The sequence below is a fragment of the Filicampus tigris genome, chromosome 1, assembly GCF_054856515.1.
Source record: "Filicampus tigris isolate MCC_2025a chromosome 1, RoL_Ftig_1.0, whole genome shotgun sequence".
NCBI lineage: Eukaryota > Metazoa > Chordata > Actinopteri > Syngnathiformes > Syngnathidae > Filicampus > Filicampus tigris.
In genome coordinates, this window is record NC_141217.1 from 37942852 (window position 1) to 37962323 (window position 19472).

General features: G+C 44.6%; 2 protein-coding genes across 5 annotated transcripts in view; one reads left to right on the plus strand and one right to left on the minus strand.

The window, feature by feature from the left end:
• LOC147153968 (low-density lipoprotein receptor-related protein 1-like) overlaps nucleotides 1-3179 on the plus strand; it is a 98959-nt gene extending 95780 nt beyond the window's left edge. For both annotated transcript variants that reach the window (XM_086038448.1, XM_086038456.1), the window contains 2 exons: nucleotides 597-741; nucleotides 1416-3179. In XM_086038448.1, coding sequence (XP_085894574.1) covers nucleotides 597-741; nucleotides 1416-1553 — 283 coding nt within the window. In that variant the 3' untranslated portion in view covers nucleotides 1554-3179. The remainder of the gene's footprint in view (nucleotides 1-596; nucleotides 742-1415) is intronic.
• Nucleotides 3180-3944: 765 nt separating this feature from the next.
• Nucleotides 3945-19472, minus strand: part of fmnl3 (formin-like 3) — a 40714-nt gene continuing 25186 nt past the window's right edge. The window contains exons 10-26 of one of the 3 annotated variants that reach the window (XM_086038489.1): nucleotides 17528-17602; nucleotides 17347-17457; nucleotides 17109-17258; nucleotides 16465-16566; nucleotides 15914-16274; nucleotides 15512-15610; nucleotides 15315-15439; nucleotides 15017-15219; nucleotides 13840-14143; nucleotides 13690-13770; nucleotides 13447-13576; nucleotides 13154-13314; nucleotides 11819-11920; nucleotides 10385-10477; nucleotides 10176-10299; nucleotides 7586-7699; nucleotides 3945-5017 (exon numbers count right to left, since the gene is read on the minus strand). In XM_086038489.1, coding sequence (XP_085894615.1) covers nucleotides 7608-7699; nucleotides 10176-10299; nucleotides 10385-10477; nucleotides 11819-11920; nucleotides 13154-13314; nucleotides 13447-13576; nucleotides 13690-13770; nucleotides 13840-14143; nucleotides 15017-15219; nucleotides 15315-15439; nucleotides 15512-15610; nucleotides 15914-16274; nucleotides 16465-16566; nucleotides 17109-17258; nucleotides 17347-17457; nucleotides 17528-17602 — 2313 coding nt within the window. In that variant the 3' untranslated portion in view covers nucleotides 3945-5017; nucleotides 7586-7607. Of the gene's footprint in view, nucleotides 5018-7585; nucleotides 7700-10175; nucleotides 10300-10384; nucleotides 10478-11818; nucleotides 11921-13153; nucleotides 13315-13446; nucleotides 13577-13689; nucleotides 13771-13839; nucleotides 14144-15016; nucleotides 15220-15314; nucleotides 15611-15913; nucleotides 16275-16464; nucleotides 16567-17108; nucleotides 17259-17346; nucleotides 17458-17527; nucleotides 17603-19472 lie in introns of all 3 variants that reach the window. The other 2 variants (XM_086038498.1, XM_086038481.1) reach the window with 2 other exon arrangements.

Sequence of the window (19472 nt, forward strand, 5' to 3'; positions counted from 1 at the left end):
ATGGCCTCTGACTGGATGAAAACTCGTTTTGTAAAATACTATTCTTTGATTGTAAACCAAATGAAACCTGCCTGGCTGCTTTAACAACATCATGTTGCATCTTTCTACTGCCACCTACCTCAGTACAGTGGTATTGCAGTCACTTGTGCTATATCGTCAGCCTTATTTATCAGTGTTTTTGTCTGTTTCGCAAATACCAATGGCAAAGAACAAAAAGATCCTGGAATTTTTGGTTGAAATGCGTCTTCAGACTCTGTTGACTCTTATTTGGAATGTTTTTTGTTTTTGGTTCTTTTTTTGCTTCTCCATATGGTTCCCTGTTGTACTTGTTCAGTTTCTGCTGTGTGCCTGCTTGGTGAAATATCGAACTGTCTATCAATGAACAATGATGGCGTGTAGTCTGCCCAGCATTGTCCCCAATGCTGCAATGTTTTCTCCAGGTTTAATCACATGGGCATTTTGACAAAAAAAAAAAAAAAAAAAAAGCTCATTTGATAAACTTTGTCTCTCTCTGTGGGTTCTATGTTATTTCCCTTTTGTTGGTGTTTGTTTCCTACTGTGTTGCTTACTCACTTTATCTGTTATGTTTGTTGCAGTGCCAAGGGCTTCCAGCACCACAGAATGACCAACGGCGCCATGAATGTCGAGATTGGCAATCCCGCCTACAAAATCTACGAGGGAGACCCTGACGATGACGCTGGGGAGCTCCTGGATTCCGACTTTGCTTTGGACCCAGAGAAAGTAAGAAGAAGGCAATTCACAACAGAGAGAAAAAGCAGGATTCGGGGGTTTGAACAACCAGGGGAGGGACCAAAAAAACATGGGCACAACAACAGTCATATCGCCAACAGTTATAGTCCCACCATGAGAGCAGCAACAACACCCACGTTTGTAGTGCAAAAAAACAATGGAATCTAACAACAAATAAAATCACTCGGCTATATCAAAATACTGGTAAGTTCAAAGGTGTAAAACAGTCTTGAATAAACAAAAATGTCAACTAAATGCAGTACTTAAATAAAAACTGAAACGGGATAAAATGGTCTAAAAAAAACAGGTGAGTAATTAGGTCATTAAACTACAGAAAAATGTGATAAAGCTTTAGAGGAGAAAACAATCTCGATAAAGTACCTTAATCCAAACGTGTATTTTTTTGTTACTATGTTCTTACTTTATGATACTCTAATTTTATTTTATTTTTTTTAGTATTGGGTCAGGCTCTGTTGACTGTTAATTGCTCTTGGGGAGCCCCCTAGTGGTTGAATCGTTTTGAAAGGGGGGAATAAAAAATAAACAACTGCAATAATGTGGGTGTGCAAGTTTTGATCCAAACGGGGGTGGGTGGACCTTTTATACCCACCCTAAACTTGACTTTTACGCCCATTGCGCTAAAAGCTTTTGTCTGTGCTCTGCAGCCCACCAACTTCACCAACCCAGTGTACGCCAGCCTCTACATGGGCGCCCACAACAGCAACAACTCCCTGGCCAGCACCGATGAAAAGAAGGAGCTCCTTTCCCAGGGCGACGAGAGCATGAGCGACCCGCTGGCGTAGAGTCTCGCAGCGCCCCCCGAACTGTGCCAGCAATCGTCCTGCCCAGCCAGTGCTGAGGCCACGAGCTCCCTCATCTTATGCCTTTCCCACCTGAAAATAAAAACAACGTAAAAAAAAAAACAAAAAAAAACCCCGCAAAACAACAAAATCAGAAACACTGTATAAAATGTATAAAATGAAGGACTACTTTTTTAAGTGATTGCAGTATTATATTTTGTTCTTTGACAACAACAAAAATCATCTGGTGACGAAAAAGGAACCATTTTATAGGCATTTACTCCTTTATTTGACGTTTTTTGCTCACCTCCCCGCAGCTCCCCCCCCCCCTTCTCTCTCATGCATATAGCCACTACCTCTGTGCAAAAGGAAAAGAGAAAGACAAATTGCAGTGGAACATCTTATTATTATTTTTGTATGAATTGTATAGCAGGCAAAGAGTGACTCTTCCCTTCCATCCGTGAAAACATTTCAAACCAATTAAGTCCTTGTTGTGTTGTGGATGAAAGTGGCGCCCGTGTCACTTTCAGGTCCAACCATGTCATGTTTTGTTTTTCCAGCTGAATCAACATGTCCCCGAGGAGGTCTTGCTACATTCGAGTGATTGTCTTTTACCTACTTGCACAGACAAAAGTTATATATATTTGCATATAGATGATATATATATATATATATATATATATACATACAGTATGTACACGCAAACCTGTTAACAAAGTGTCTTGAAAGTATACCCAGGAACATCAGTAACAATTAGCAGTCTGTACTTTATAACGTATATGTCAAAGTCACTTACAGTGAATGAGCGTGTGAGTGAGAGCTGGCTGATGATGATGATGATGATGATGATTGTAACATTCCAGGATGAGACGTCTGGGATGGACACTGTGGCCTTGGATTACCGTAGGAGGCAACTTTTGTTGTAGAAGGCGAACAGCAGACTTATCGTATGTATGTTAACTCCCCAACCCGAAAAAAAAAGAAGTATAACAGATAATTTGCTGAGCATTGTTGAAATGATCATTTATTCCTTCTCTGTTGACCGCAACTGTGCTTTGAGGAAAGGCCAGGGTTATGATTAGACGCTACGTATGTTCATGGGAGGCTGTTTCTCCTTCTCGCTATCGTGTGTAATGACATGGTCAGGAGGCGATTAAGGTTCATTCTCACAGTTAAGTGCATTCCCAGGACGGAGACCGATCAACTTCCTGATGAGCATTCCTTTGTCAAAGCCTTTGCCATGCTGCTAATGCTAACCATATGTCTGTCTCAAGAATGTTCTTCTCGCTGTGTCGCGCTGTTAGCCGTCGCGCTGCTTTGACCGAGCTTGTGGGCCCTAACCTGCCATAAAACTCTGCATGGTGCTCACACCCCCAACACACACACACACACACACACGGACAGTACATTCAGAGGAAAGCGGGTTTACCCCTTAACAGTGTTCTTTTTTTTCTCTCTTTTTTTTTTTTAACATCTGACCATGTAAATTAGAACAATCATCATTCAGTTGGAGAAATGTATTTGTTGGCAAAAACCCACATGGATTTGTGTGGTTCTGATTGTTTTTATGATTCTGTTTCTTTTTGATATAAGAAATTAAATGGATTTTTATAGTAGAAAAAAAATGTACGGTGGCTCATGTCTGTCATTTGAAGAGGTCAGGGGTGACACTACAACGGGACTAGGGGGGGATAGAGCCTGCGTTCTTGCATGTTGTAGACGTTTTCCCATCTGCAACCCACCTGATTCAAATGATCAGCTCGCCAACAAATTCTGCAGGGGCCGTATAACGATCCCATTCATTTGAATCGGGTTTGTTGCAGGAGGAAACCTCAAAAACCATGCAGGCCCTCGAGGACGGAGTTTGAGACCCCCCCATGTATACAGAGCTGGGCATTTCGCCCATGTGACCGACCGGTCCGCCTTTGACGGACGCCCGTTTTGTAAGCGATAAACGATAGACGGCTCCTCCCCTAAATGAAGCAAGCCTCGATACACGCTTTGCGAAAACGCCCCCTTCGTTACTCGATAAACGCTTCAAAGCCTCGCCACATCTCGTAACATCGCTGAATAAACCTGTTGCCATTCATACAAAAGAAAAAATTATGGTGTTTGCCGTTAAGAAACCGGAAGCTAGTGATGGGAAAACGAAGCTTCAAATTTGCCTTATGAACCGGTTGTTGTATTTTTTTTTGACTCCTCTAGATGGCACTCTTTGTTCAACATTGGGCTGAAAGTACACTGACTTGCCATTTCTTAAACCACTTTATGTAAACCAACAGTGCCATCTAGAGGAGACAAAAAAAATACAACTGGTTCATGAAGCAAATTTGAAGCTTCATTTTCCCGGCACTACCTGAAGCCAACCCTAAAAAAAACAAAAAAAACAAAATGGCTTATACATAACTCTTCTTTATTAAACATAAAATAATTGATCATTTTTCAAGTAAATGTTTTGATTTGATTGTACATTAATAGGAAGTCAGCTTTATGTATTGTGGTAGGAATTAGTGTAAAAATGGTCACTCCATCCCCACTGAGATAAGGCATTAGAGAAAAATGAAAACGTCCGTTGTCCGTCAGCACCTTGGCTAACAGCAGTCCACCGGCAATCTTCTTCATACACTTCTCAAGTGTCACTTTGTGTGGCAGAAAGTGTTGTCAAGCTCAGACAAGGCACGTGTGACACCACATTTGGATCTCTCGACATTCTGAAAGAACTGACTGCCCTTTTGCTCATTGATTCAGTATCATAAGGCTCCTATGATAGTACAAGGCAATAGAAATACATTCTGAAGGGGTGTAAAATGCCATACAAATATTAAGACATAACACTGTTTCCGCCAAAGGCACATATGAAGCAAATCTTTTTTTTTTTTTTTTTTTTTTTTTTTTTTTGCTTGTCTGTTTTTACATAATAGAATCGCCCAGATATATGAAGACAACTGCCAACAATAAGCACTGATAAGACATGGCCTCTGGTGAGGGATCCCCGAGTGTCTCATGCAAGATCGCTGGAGTTATTTTTGCAAGTCTTTGCGAAAAAAAAAAAAAAATACCCCAATAGCTGCATCAACCGTCGCCTCGACGTCCACGTCCAAAAGATGCAAGTGCATCAGCCTCGCTGGTGCTGCATTCTGGCCTACTCGAACAGTGCGGAGCAGGAAAGTCTTGAAGTGAACGTGGCACTTCATTTAAAGTGGCTTTAAAAAAGGCCTTCATAAATAAATAAATTACCCAGCTAAAACAAGGCCTCTGTTTTGACACCCCGCCCCCCTCCCCCCACCACCATTCTTTTCAGTCTTTGTGATGTGCAGCCCCAGGGTCGAAACGGACTGTCGGCAACGCGGCCAGCGAGGTTATAGTAAAGGAAGGGGGGATTATAAGTGATGAATAAGTGGTTTAGGGTCTCTTCCAACCGTTCCGGATCACGGCATCGGCTCGCAGGTAAGGCTGGTTTCTCAGATCTGTGAGTAGGCATGAAGAGAGGGGTGGAGGGGAGGGCGCACAAATGTTAGATGGGACACACATCGAAATTCAAGAGTATGTATCCAACATTTCCAATATTTTGCATGTTTGCTGCGCAGGCGAATGACGACAAATTCCCAAAGCCTTGGATGTCGACGGACTTGTGTGATGTCGGCGGAAATTCAAAGCTTTCAGGAATGAAAAACAAAAGCAAAAAGTCATAATTGAGCGCTAATAACGGTGAGAATCATGACTGCACTTCCAGCACAAAAGGTCAACGGGCTCTTGATTAGGCACAAAACAATTTTCTGTGGAGAGGATTTTTCCTCACGTTCTTTATGGACACACGCTGGCACCAGCATGATGATCTCTAATGAGATCAACCCAACGTTAAAGCATATTTTTTTTTTTTTTTTAAACCAAAAATATATATAATATTAGAAACGCCTCTCAACATGGTGACACCAATGCAATTTACAAGCATGCTAGTGTTAAGCTAACACCTCCCACGATGGAGCATTTTTATTTTCGTAAAAGTAGAATACACTACTCCTGTATTGAATCTCATTAGAAGGTGCCGGTGTACCTAATGTTGTGTCCAATGGACGCATTTGTATCATCGTGGCTGTTTGTTGTGCTATTCGAGCCTGTTGACCAGACAGCGCACCGCCGGCAGCAATTTACACGGAACAAAACATGGCTTGATGACAAGAGTTGAATCAACACTGGACAACATGCAACATGAAGGAGTGGGTGAGGAGGAGGAGGAGGAGGATGATGATGATGATGGTGATGATGAAGGTGAAGGTGGCGGAGAAAGGCATGGTTCTGAAAACTCTTTTGGATGGATGGCCTGTTTTGCGTCTTAAAGTGTCAACTAATCACGAGTCGGTCTGCTTTGCGTTGCGTAACGTGAGGTAGCTTGAGTTTGCACGAGACGAGGCTGAAGCAGCCGACAACACTGGAGCAGCACACAAAGGCGGGACAGCGCTCAGCCAGGCTACCTGCCTTACCCTCCTTTAGGAAATACTGTCCAAAATCTTCATTTCGGCTGGAAGGGCAGACGACAAACAAAGGGTGGTGGAGGAAAGAGTCACATGTTAGCGGGAAAACCAACACCCAACATGTTAGTCTCGTGGAAACAAAGCATTGTGGGTGAAACCTATAAAGTAGCCAAACCTCTTCATGGTGACTTTCCTGGGCTGGGCTGGGCTGGGGGGTTGGGGGAGGGCGCGCGAGTAATGCACAGCCATTTGCTAGGGATGGGCGATACCAGTGATTTTGGATTCTATCCGATACCAATTAATACTGGACCAAATACGATACGATATCGATACCAGAAGTGACCAAATATCACAATACCGATCCGATATCGGTACCGGAAATTATGTTGTTGTTTTTTTTTTTTTTTACACAAAGCTGCGAAGAAAATCACATGTGCACTGCCGCTGCACTCACACCGAATATCGTGATATTTGGTCAGATTTTGTTACCACTTCCACGTCATCTTGTCAACAGTGGCGTGCACTCCATGCAGTGCCTACAAGATGTGGCCCTTCACCCTGATTGTCCTTCATCCAATCAAATGTGTTTGCAAAGTTCAGGTGGGCGGGACCCGAGCCGGCACTCTGTTTCTGCCGAGGCAGAAAGCTCTTTGCCCTTGGCAACACGGAGCAAAAATTCTGATTGGATGACAACATAACCTTCTAAATTATAGATTAATATATTATACATGTGAATTAATAGCAAATATTGATACTTTAGCTTGAGAATCGATACTTAAGGGGGGGAGTGACCCAAACATATTTTTTCCAAGAATATGTTCTATACAAGCCCACTAAATAAATATTGTGTTCGTTGAATAAGAGTTAACACACCCGTTTTTAGTCATCTCCTGGGGCGGCCATTTTGTCACCTCCGTCGACTGAAAATGACATCACAGACCCTCGGGGGCTCCAATAACGACCGCCTGTTTTCTGAAGCTGAGCTATGATTGGTCGTTATCTGAGCCCTGGCCAACTGTGATGTCCTCTTCAGTCGACAGAAAGTGACAAAATGGCCGCCCCCTGACATGGCTAAAAAGGGGTGGATTTTGCTGCTTAACTGATATTCCACAAACGTAAAATATTAATCAGAATGCCGTGTTTCAACTTGTGGGCCTGCTGGGAACATATTCTTGAAAAAAAATGTGTTTGATTTCCGCTTTAAAATCGAGCACTCTGGATTGGATTCTCAATCTTTTGGTGTCGATCTTCCCATCCCTACCATCTACGTTACATGCGGCAAGCTTCCGCTGCGTACTTCCCGAGTGCAAGTGTTATCTTTGCTTGTACTTGGAGGGTATCAGCATATTTTGTACATGTTGACACTGTGCTCCCTGTAAAGAGGTTTGGCTGACTCTTATCACCAGATAAGAGTCTTTTCATCTCAAACACAAACAAAATGACGGCCCAAGTTAGTGTACACTGGCTGTGGAATGGAGTGATGGGGATCATGCTGCATGCAAAGTAGAGATGGGGGGGGGGGTGGATGGGGGCTTTCACGCATACGAGAAACACCTGGACAACCTTGGCGTTAAAGGGGGAGGGGCTAGCAGTTGGCGTCGTCGCAGAGGTTGGCCTCACAGAAGAACCGTGAGCCGCGTTTAGCCGTGCGGGCTGTGAAGGGCACGCTCTTCAGTACTGGCGGGGTGGAGGAGGAGGGAGGAGGGGGAAGGGGAGAGAGAACATGACTTTTATCAGCAGGGAGGGCCAAACACTGGAACACATTCACACCGCATTAAGGAGACTGTCATGGCAGCTGTGCGTCGGCTACATGGAGTACGCCAAACTTTTCCTTCGGTGAAAAGTTGCGCTGGGCGGGGAAACATCGGTTAGGAATGCCAGCGTCACTTTTCAAGCCTTGATTAATGGCCAGCAAAGAAAACAAACGTTAGCGTCTGCGTTAACCCTGAGGCTGTGACCCCGCTCTTCTTTTTCCGGTAAAGAGTCGACATTTGGAAAGAGGACCTCTTCAAGTGGACAAAAAAAGTCAACACACCCCTCTTCAAATGTTAATTCTTTGTAATGTAAAAATATGAGCTCAATATGAAACTTTTTTCCACCATATCGCGCAAATGAAAAACAATGAAATCTTCCCAAGAGGGGAAGTTAAAATAAACACCTGAAATCACGCGGTTGCAAAAATGAGCACACTCTCTTGGAGCTGTGGACGTGCTCGAAATTAGCCAGTCACATTTAAACTCATGTTAAATGGCTAATCTTCTCCGTATCGTAATCCATTTTTCATCAGCTAGCACGACAATTGTATGAGGGTGTGCAACCACATTATCTCAGTTTATCTTTACATGGCCCCTCTAAAAGAAATATATATATACATATATATATTAGTGCTGTCAAACGATTAATTTTTTAAAACTCATTAATCGCAACATTTTCCATAATTAATCGCGATTAATCGTATTTTTTTTCAACTACAATTTTTTATTAAGCTTGGAACCGTTATTTACTTGAGTAAAATCTTGTGGAAAAAAATATACATAAATATGTATATAAACACAAGTATATTTCAATTCAAAGACTGTTCTAATAGCTTTCTTTGATCCTTGAGTAAGATTCTTTTGCAGTAAAATACAACGATACACCGATACACCAAAGACGTACAACTAATATGGTATTTGAATTTGGCTGTGCAAAGTGTGCAAATTATTTTGGATTTCTCCAGTGAGCCCTCAAGCAACTTTTTAAAGTAAAACTACATACAAGTCCACCTCTGCGGCAGTGACTCTCCTCTAAGTTTGGCTGCATAGTGAGAAGAGGTCAGCTGATACCGGAAGTAAATAAAACTGAGTTAACTGAGTTAATTTTTTTTAGTGCGCTATGAAATTTAAATTAATCTCCAGAGTTAATGCTTTAACTTTGACAGCCGTAATATATATATATATATATATATTTGCACAGGTTGTAAGTCACAATAATGATGGAAGCAGTTTATTTGAATAGAGGTGTGTATACTTTATGTTGTGTAATTTAACACTTACTGCCCACGACACTGGCACAGTCAACTCACGAGTTGTACCAGCTTGAATAATCTTCAGTCGTCACACCATTTTGGTGACCTCTTTTAACTAGAAAAGCGCTTCCTAAATACGAGATGCAGCTCGCTGCGTGTTGCCAAGCAGTACTTAAGTTGTAGCTGTCTGTCAAATGACAACACGACCTGACACAAAAATAGGATACTTTCATCAAATAAAGAGATCCCATCATGTTGAGATGTCATCCTGAGAGCTGCGTCTAATATTTTGACCCTCGGATGGAGCTCAATGAAGCCACCAAAGTATCAGAAACACATCTCAATTCAGATTGCTTTTTTTTTCCCCAAAGGCGAATTTCTGACAATGTTCTTGTTTTCATCTCATTGTGCAGGTGCACCTAATGGAGTGTCTATTCAATATGGGCAAGGTTTGGTGACGTCACCAAAGAACACAAAGCAGCTACGTCGCCATACCTCTGAACAGCCTGGCCTTATTGTTTCGCTTCCTGTTCTCACGCATGACATCCAGCAAAAAAGAACCAGTGCAGATTTCTCTTCGCAAACCTTCTTTGCTCTACTTTTTGTGACTAGCTTGTCGTGAGCAGTTAAAAATTGTGTTCCAGACCACTTGAGTCCCAGCTGGCTTGTCAGGTGGTCGGCGAGGTCGTGTGTCAGTGAGTATAAAAACCAAACAAAACAAAAAAAAGAGGTCTTGAAGGCCAACCAAGTGGCTTGGTTCACAATGCATGAAGACCGTTACAGACTGCCTTATTGTGAGTTTCCACATGATAGTTTCTACATTGGAATGTTGAATGCAACACTCTACGGTTGAGAGTCATATCAGCCCATAAAAAAAAAGAGCATTATAAGGTCTTAGGTAAACCCAAGCCTCTCGCACTTGGGAGCAAACTTGCTTGACTCGCTGCGGAGGCTCGACCACATCGGTCGCGCATTCGACAACTTTTCCGGACGACGCGTCGCGGGCTAACGGCTACGTGCCGGACTGCGGTTGTGACGGCGTGTGCACCACATAGCACAAGGTGCATTTCAAAGGCGCCGAGGAGTGAATGACCACAGCGGTGCGGGAGCCCCGACGGGAGCGCCGGGAAGCGCAGCCGGGCCCACCTGTGATGATGTCCTCAATGGTGCCGTCCTTGCCCTCGTACACGGGCCGGTGGTCTTTGGCCTGCCGCTTGCGCAGCTCCGCAATCAGCTCCTGTTGCTGGTGCCTCTTCTTATGCGCCTGAACCTGAAACACAAGCAGCAGGACGCGCTCGGCGTGTTTGAGCGGGCCTTTCGGACGCAACCGCGAGGCGTCGTCGCTCGGGGCGCACCTTGGGGTCGTGCTGCTTAGCCTCTTGAGCCAGTAACTTTTCCCTCATGGCTTCCTCCTGCTTTTTCCTTTGTTCGTTGTCCTCCACGGCATCCTGATAAGATGAGGAAAAGATCAGCTGTCAGCAACTAGAAAGTCAAATCAAAGTCAACGCAGTGGCGGGGCTTAATTTGGAACAGGAAATAAACAAAGGGCTTCTTGGGGAAGTCAAAGCTTCCAACCTTCCCTGAAGCTTTGTGCAAAATGTCACTGAGTCAAGGCGAGGTGAAAAGGTGCTTCAAGACAAATGAATTTCAAATGAATTCAACATCCACTTTTCTTAACCGGCGCCATCGCAGGATGACGAGTATCGGTACAGGTGCTGATCGGTGCTTTGGCATGCTTTATTTTCTTTTTAACGTCCTTTTTTGTTCGCGCTCAAACATCTTAACATTTTAAAATAGGACGTGTTTACGTTTTTTTTTTATTCTGTTTGATTAGTCAGTTAGTTAATCAACAATTATTGAGGCTATTTGTTTTGTTCACACGGCTATCCTGTCAGACTGCGTTCTTGACTTGTGTTTAACTGTTTACACCTACATATATGTAAATATTAGAATAGTTTGAGAATTTCTTTAAAGCTATCTTTTATTTTATTTAGACTTGTTTTTTGGGGGGGTTTAGTTAGTTTCAGTACATTTTTAGAGCAGGTATGTTAAATTTTCAATAGTTTTTATTTTTGGGAAATGCTTCATTATAGGAATTTTTTTATTAGTATTTAGTTTTTTTTTCGGAAATAAAAACATTTCAAATCAACCCCGAACGTTCATGTATGAAATTAATCGACGACGAAAAAAAAAAAAAAAAACATTTTTACTAGAAAAAGTTTGTTGTAGTTAGTTTTAAATACATAAAATGTAGTTTGAGTTTGTTTTTTAAAGCACTCTCGTTTTTATTTGATTTCACGAATGAAAATGTTTTTCTCAATTTTAGTTTTAGTGATTTCATTCATTTTTGGGCTAACTATAATAACCTCGGTCAGGAGAAACCGTCAAAGGTGGCTTTTTAGGTGGCATCGAAAACACTGTGCCACTATTGCTTTATCGGAGCCATATACACAGAAGTCCTTGCGCTGCACGTTTCCGTAAGCAGATGCCATCAATCTGGAGCGAGAACAATCTCAGGAAGTGAGTTGCGCGGTGGGGCGGCGGGCGGGACGGCGAGCACGACTGGAGAGGACGAGAGGGAAGACGCGGCCGAAACGACGCAGCTGCAGCTCGACAGTCAGACCCAGCTGGCCTTTCCTGTTATTTGGCCTCAGACTGCTCGCCACGTCCTGTGGCAGCGGGGCGGCCAAAATTCTGCCCTGTCTGTCCGTTGAACTTCCTGAAATCTGCATTGTGTGGGTGCCGTGCTTAAGACACATATCCAAGATGCGACTTTTGCATGGTGTCACCTTGTAGGCCTTGATAAAGCGCACAAAGACGGGGAAGAACACCGACGGTGGAGTGGTCTTGGCGCTCTCTCCAAAGTAGTTGACCACATGACTGAAGGCTTCCTAGAATTGGGATGAGAACAGGAGCAGCCACTAGTCAATCAGAGCATCAAGTTAGAAAGGGTTGTGTGTGAGGTAGGCACAATTTCAATTGTTTTGTGGCACAATTGCTATGCGTAATGGCAACGGGAAGAGAGTAAACAATGCATGTAATGGCATGCAGTGGTCTTTCATTTATCGCCGGGGTTACGTTCCAAAAATAAATCAGCGAAGTAGGAAACTTTGTTTTTTGTTTTTTTTCAATTATTATACTGTGTCTTTTAAGGACTCACCATTAACATTTCTCTCTTGTTTTAAAGCGGGAACTCAACCCAAACATATTTTTTTCCAAGAATATGTTCCCAGCAGGCCCACTAGTGTAAACACGGCATTCTGATTAATATGGCGTTTGCGGGATATGAGTTAAGCAGCAAAATCCACCTGTTTTTAGCCATCTCAGGGGGCGGCCATTTTGTCACTTCTGTCGACTGAAAATGACATCGCAACTGGTGTCATTTTCAGTCGACAGAAGTGACAAAATGGGTGGATTAACTCTTATTCCACAAACGCAATATTTATCAGAATGCCTTGTTTCAACAGGTGGGCTTGCATATTGTGGAAAAATTATTGTGGGTTGACTTCCTCTTTAAACATGTTCAAAGGTCAAACCTTAATAAGAAAAAGAAGCATACTTTATTATTATTATTAATATTATTGTTGTTATTCTTATATTAATGATTAATATTGTTCATGTTATTTTTTTTTTTAACCCTCCTCTTATGTTGTGGGTAAAATTTACCCCGTTTTGTTGACACGGCAGTCACTACGGCCTCTTCTTCTTCTACTACTATTTCCAGTATATTCGGTCAATCCACGTATGTCAAAATCATTTGTTCCGATCGAAAGTGTGATGCGTGAACACGCAAGTCCTAATCGTGTAAATATCCTTACTGTCCATGAAAACAGTGGATCCGATCATAATTGTAATCCGAACTCCGAAGAAATTTCGTCCAGGTAAACGTAACCGGTCAAATATGGCAAGAAGAAGAAATCGTCATCCTCAATCTTTTCGAAGGATCATTCTCATCCGTGTTGTTGTTGCCTGACGTTGACACTGGAGTCGTTGCATTTTTATTGCGCAGTGCGAATGCCGCCTAACATTCTGCTGAGCAGCATCTGGCACGGATGTGTGCTTCCTGTCTATTCTTGCGTCACTTTCTTTGCTAGCTCGCGGGAGAAGGCGGCGTCTCTGCCTACCTCTGCTGTCTTGGCATCCCTCTGCAGTTTATCCAGCTGGGCGTCACTGGCCTGGACAAAGCCCTTCAGCACCGAGTGGTCATGGAGACTACATTCCCTCCGAATCAGCTCCATGCCTTTCCCCAGCTCTCGCACATCCAGCAGAACGTTTTCCAGCGACACTTAAATCGTCAAGGGAAGAAGTCACATTTGGAGCATTTCAACTAGCAGTCAAGCTTTGGCGAGCCGGCTTAAAGTTGGTGAGCAAATTGCCGCCATTGTCAACAAATTGAATTGAGAGAATGTGCGCTCACCTGCTGCGGCCTTCTCCACAAAGTGCAGCTCATTGTAGAAGTTGGCCAGCTCCTGATATTTCTCCTTCACAATGAGAGCTATGTAGTGGAGCAGCGTCATTTTCCTGTCTGTGGACTTGGTGTCCAGCAGCTGCGGCGCAAAACAAAAGAATCTAAGCTATACGCTCCGCGGCCGTAAACTGTGCAGGAAGATGAGAAATGAGCGCAGGTGGCCGGCCGCAAATTTTTTGCTGCCTTACTCACCAGATCAAGACTTTGCAATTTGAAGCCATAAACGCACCCTCGCTTGCTGCTATTCATATAGTTGCCCAGGGCTAAGATAATCTGGAAGCGCATCAGAGGAGTTAACGCCCACTCACGCTTGGAACTACTCCAAAAGACGAGTGGACCAACCTCGAGCATTCTTTTCAACTTTGGCGAGGATTTGACCGAGCCGGAAGCGGCGATGATGGCGTTGAGCTGCGGCGTGAGCATGCCGACGTTGTCGGCAAAGTTGCCCACGAAGGTGATGATGTTCATCCTCTGCGTCAGCCTCTCAATCTTGCTGAACAGGAGCATGAAGCGGTCCTCCTCGGCCAGCTGCTCAAGTGGGCGCCGCTCGCGCTCGTACTGACGCAGCAGCTTGACCTCTGCCTCCGTGGGCAGGAAGCGCATCAGGCACTCCACAAAGTCCACCGGTAAGGCCTTCAGGTCAAATCTAAGCGGGCGTTAGAAAAACGGGTCGGGTCAGGCGAAATGGTGAACAAAGTCAGGACATGGGTGAAAATAATTCTATCCATAACAATCTGAATCAAGGTGTTTTTGCTTAGGTGTTCTATTTAGTATTTAGTTATGATGAACAAATATTGTGTTACAGTCCATAAAAAGTGTTCAGTAAAAATGTCTTCTAAATTAAGTTGCTGTCACGGTACGGTCTTTTAGTCATTTTAAAAAATCTACTTTTATTTCTTGACACAGAAAAATAGATGCTACTTGGTCTGCCCACATATAACTCACACATCACACACACATACAGAGCACATCACATAGCATGCGCACACACACATCCATTAACATGTGTGAGCCTTTATCCCACTGGGTCATCACGGGGCTTTTCCACGCTGTGACAACGAGGCGCTCCAACCCCAGTCCACATGCTGCATATCTAGTCGGACTTGAAAAAAAATTCCTGTCCTGGCTCACGGTGATGTGCGCGCACTCGCAAGCGACAACGAGGCGCTCTAAAGCAGCCACGCCAGCCAGATGATGCAAAGTCGCAAAGGGAAGATGCATTTTCAGGATGCAAGCCTAGCTAGCAGGCTAACTGCACGCTGCAACTGCGCTGCTGATGCGAACATAGGCGCTCAAGTTGTTAGGAGGGGAAACTTATGCCGGGCCCCCTTTTAGCAACGGCCAAAATATCCGGAAATGGTGACAAAGTGTTTTGCGCTATATTTCCACGAATTGACTACCGAGTTGTGGGTTCGCGCATCTTTTCAACAATCACCAACGTGCAATGTAGTCCGAAACAAATCTCTGAAGTCACTTGACAGGGTGTTGAAAAGAACAATGAAAGGTAATTGCTGAATACTTCTCGATGGCTTTGCAGATCTCCTCTGTGCTCTTGTTTGCCTTCCTCAGCGTGATGGCTAAATTCTTGGAGCGATTGGCGTCCAGCAGCGTGACTTTGTTGACAGTCTTCTGAGCCACTTTGCTCTTTGCGCATGACAGATCCATGATAGGACCCTGCGCTCGCGTTTTAAACAGCTCCTCAAACCTCTCCAAATCCAGTTCCTGCACACAGGGCGTCGTTTACAAGCTGAACACCACCCTCTGAGATGAAAGACGTCGCCGGTGGAGGTGGAAGGGAGGTCGGCCGCTTGACGTACCTCCAGCACCCGTTCATCATCAATCTCATTAAAAACGGTGCCGTTGATCTGATTGGGCTTCAGGGCGGTCCAGTTAAACACGGGCAGGCGGAACTTTGTCTTGATGGGCTTCTTGATTCGAATCGCTGCAAGAAAGCAGAAAGGCGTAGAGTTTGGCGACACTCGCTGCAGCTCAGAGGAAAAAGGAGCGCTCGTACCTGAGAGGCCAACACTCAGGATGACCGAAGGAGACGCTTCAGGCAGAGGAGGAGCGAGAGGAGGCGGGGGAGGAGGCGGTGGAATGGGTGCGCTGAGGCCTGGAGGAAATGACGGTTAAAATTATTTTTTTTTTTCCAAACAATTCCAAAATCTGACAGTAAAACTGAAACTCTGCTTTTGCAACACAGCTGGAAAAAGAAAATGTATTTGAACTCAAATCCAAACGCAACTCGACGAAGACTCCGAATTGCCCATGGGTGTGAGTGCGTTTGACTATGTGTGCCACCCGTGACTCTAATTGGATAAGCAGTTGAGACAAGGATGATGATAACGATTAACGCAGGTATTTGTCACGGACCAACTGTAAATAGAAGCCCGCAGCTGTGTGTCACTCGACTCACTTGCGGTAGAAGGAAGCGGAGGAGGAGGCGGAGGCGGAGGAGGCGGCGGGGGTGGAGCTTCACTGGCCGGGGGCAAGCTGGGATCCAGTAGCCCTGCTTGCGACACTGAAGCCAACGGTAGCGCCCCGATGTTGGCCAGAGGGATGGCGAGGCCGCCGCCGCCGCCACCGCCGCCGCACGCCGCGCCGAGCGGCTCGATGGCGATGTCACCGTCGGGCTTCTTGTGCAGACGGATGGTGCCTTGCTGCTCCAGCTCCAGGAGCCGCCTCTCGATGTTGAAGTGCCTCTGGAAGGCGGCGTCCTTCTCCTTCAGCACCCGCCTCAGGGTGTTGACCTGCGTGTTGGTGGACTCGTACGTCTCCTGAGCGGTCGCGGGGGGGCAATGTGGAGCACAAGAGCACGACTTGACAAGCTGAAAAAACATCCCGCTTCCTGCCGACCTCATTTGCCATCACACTGATTTAGTTCGATGCGTCTGAAAATGATATAGGCTACTTGAGCCTGTTAACCTCCCGGTATCAATCTTGCGTCAAACATGACCTCCGGCTTACCCGTATTGCTTGAAGATCTTTATCCTTCTGGAGGAGCACCTTTTCCAAGTCTGCCACCTTCATCATCGTTTCATTCTCGACCTCCAGAAGCTTCTCAGTCACCTGGGGAAAAAATGCAATTAGAGGAGGTGAATCGCACATTCACAGCAGCGGCAGCAGCAGCAGCAGCAGCAGCAGCATCATCCCGTGTTGAGTGCCTCCCACGCTCCCATTTACACGAAGCACCATCAAGCCGAAATATGAGACGGCCAGCAGCATGATGCAGCAAGCGCGTGACGCAGCTTCTATTTGGAATATGAAAAGAGCGCACGTTGCGCTGGAATTCGGCCTCATCCTCCCTCATCATTCCTGGCCCCTGAGAGCAGAGTTTGTGATGAAATTCCTCAAATGATGTCAGGGCAGCCCACCACCTCGTCCATGTGCAGACGACGCTCTTTACGAGGCCGCGTGGGATGCAAAGATGGAAGGAGCCAGCAGGGGAACAATATCGGGATTGTTACCAAACTTGCCCACCCCGTGATTATGCCAAGCCACTTAAAAGGAAAACACCGCACATGACAATTACAGCGTTGGACGCGCGCACGCAGCCTGCAAAGAAAATGAGCCGGGATGGGCCCAGTGAGCGACGTTGGTGGTCGACTTACATGAGACAGGTGCTCCTCCAGTTCCTCCACTTTTTCCAGTGCTGCGTTTTTGGTCTCGGCATCTTCCAGCAGACCACCCACGTCGAAGACGTTGTCCAGGTAGGCCTGGATCTGCACCGACAGCTTGTCACTCTCAGTGTGTTTACATTTCTGAGGGCGGGGCGGGGGGGGGGAATCACATCGCAATCATGAGTGACATTGAAGAGAGCGCACGGTCTCCACGTGATCTCGGTTTTACCTCCAGATAGTCATCCAGTCCTAGCTTGGTGAATTCGAACTGCAGGTGGACTCTGAAGTTCATGTCCTCCACCGAGTGGACCACAATGTTGATGAACTGCATGCAAGCAACCTGGATCGCAGACAAACACGCATTTGCATGCTGGACACAGCAAAATGGCAGAAAGCAAACTTGCTCTGACCATAAAGTCGATGTTTCCCTCCTCACTGCGGAAGAAATCCATCAGGCGCTCGAAACGATGCTTCTCCTTACACACCTAAGAAAGGCAAAGTGTTACCTTTCCAACATTCAATGATGCGTATTCGAAGAATGAGCCGAACACGTCTGTTTAATCCATTAAAACACTACAAAGATTCCAAAGGAAACTTAAAGCGCAAGTCAACCCAGTGGTTGGAACGCAGCATTCTGATGAATATGGTGTTTGTGGAATATGAGTTAAGCAGCAAAGTCCACCCATTTTAGCCATACTCGGGGGCGGCCATTTTGTCATTTCTGTCGACTGAAAATGACATCACAAATGCTCAGGGCTCAGATAACGACCAATCATAGCTCAGCTTCAGAAAACAGCTGAGCCGCGATTGGTCGTTGCCTGAGCCCTGAGCAACTTCGATGTCATTTTCAGTCGACAGAAGTGACAAAATGGCCGCCCCCGGAGATGGTTAAAAAAGGGTGGATTTTGCCGCTTAACTCACATTTCCTATTAATCATATTGCTTTGTTTCAACTAGTGGGCCTGCATAGAACATATTCTTGAAAAAAATATGTTTGGGGTTGACTTGAGACATTTGCAGCGCTGTATATCGAAAAGGTGACTGCTGGTATTCATCCGATTATTATTTGCTCGACAGTTCACTACGCATTTTAGATTTTTTTTTCCCCCTCATCAACACAATAAACTTTGAAATGTATTTTTTAGTTTAAGTAGCCACTTGGCGAAAGCCATTTTATATTTGGATGTCTACTTATCATCATTAATCAGTGCATTCAAAACAGTCTAACAGTTCTCTATCTGAGAAGCTTTTCTGTGTTTGAAAGCCATTTTTTTCTTATGCTCAGCGGTCACAGCGAGGCAAGTCAACTGAAAATAATAACGGGCACAAATCTTCCGACCAAAAATAGCCAGATAAAAGTATAAACAAACAATGGCATGTTTTCCCAGCAAATTCTTTGGCTATTTTTTTTTATAGGTCTGAATAAAATACAAACGAATGGCTGAGATAAACTCCCAGAAAAATCAGGAAAATTCAGACTTTTACAAAACACCACAATCAAAGGAAGAAAAAAAACAACATCTTGTTTCGATGAGTGGGCTCATTTTCTCGCTTGTTTTGGAATATGCCCAGTAAGAGGCTGCAGTCCTCTGACTGCCATCAGGGAGTTGATGCTTCTTTTTGCTCCAGGTTGTGTCACATCTGGCGTCTGAATGAGACGAACGACCTCTGACAGGTCACCACGGAGCTTCCCTTGTGGCCTCTGTGGAGGCGACAACTCACAGAGCTCCTCGACTTTCATCCCTGCATGCCGGCCCCGCAGGCCTCCGAGCATCTCAGCAATGAGCTCGCCATGGCTTTTTTTCCCCTACATTATCAACAGTTATGTGGAACAACAGATTACTAAAGAATTAAGGCTGTCAAAGTTAAAGCATTAATTATGGAGATTAATTTAAATGTTATAATGCATTAAAAACAATTAACTCTGTTAACTCCGTTTTATTTACTTCCTGTGGCAGCTTCCCTCTGCTCACTTTGCAGCCAAAGCCACTGTCACAAAGACGGACTTTTACGTAGTTTTACTTTAAAAAGTTGCTCGACGGCTCATTGGAGAAATCCAAAATCATTTGCGCGCTTCGCAAAGCCAAATTCAAATACCATATTACGTAGTTGTACGTCTTTGGTGTATTGTCCAACTGTTGTATTTTACAGGAAAAGAATTGTATTCAAGGATCAATGAAATCTATTTGAACAGTCTTAATCCAAATATACTTACATTTTTTTTCCATTTTAATTCCAAGATTTTACTCGAGTAAATATCTGATTAATCCCGATTAATTATGGAAATTGTTGCGATTAATTAGTTAAAAAACTGTAATCGCTTGACGGCAAAAAATCGCAATCTCAATAAGCTCAC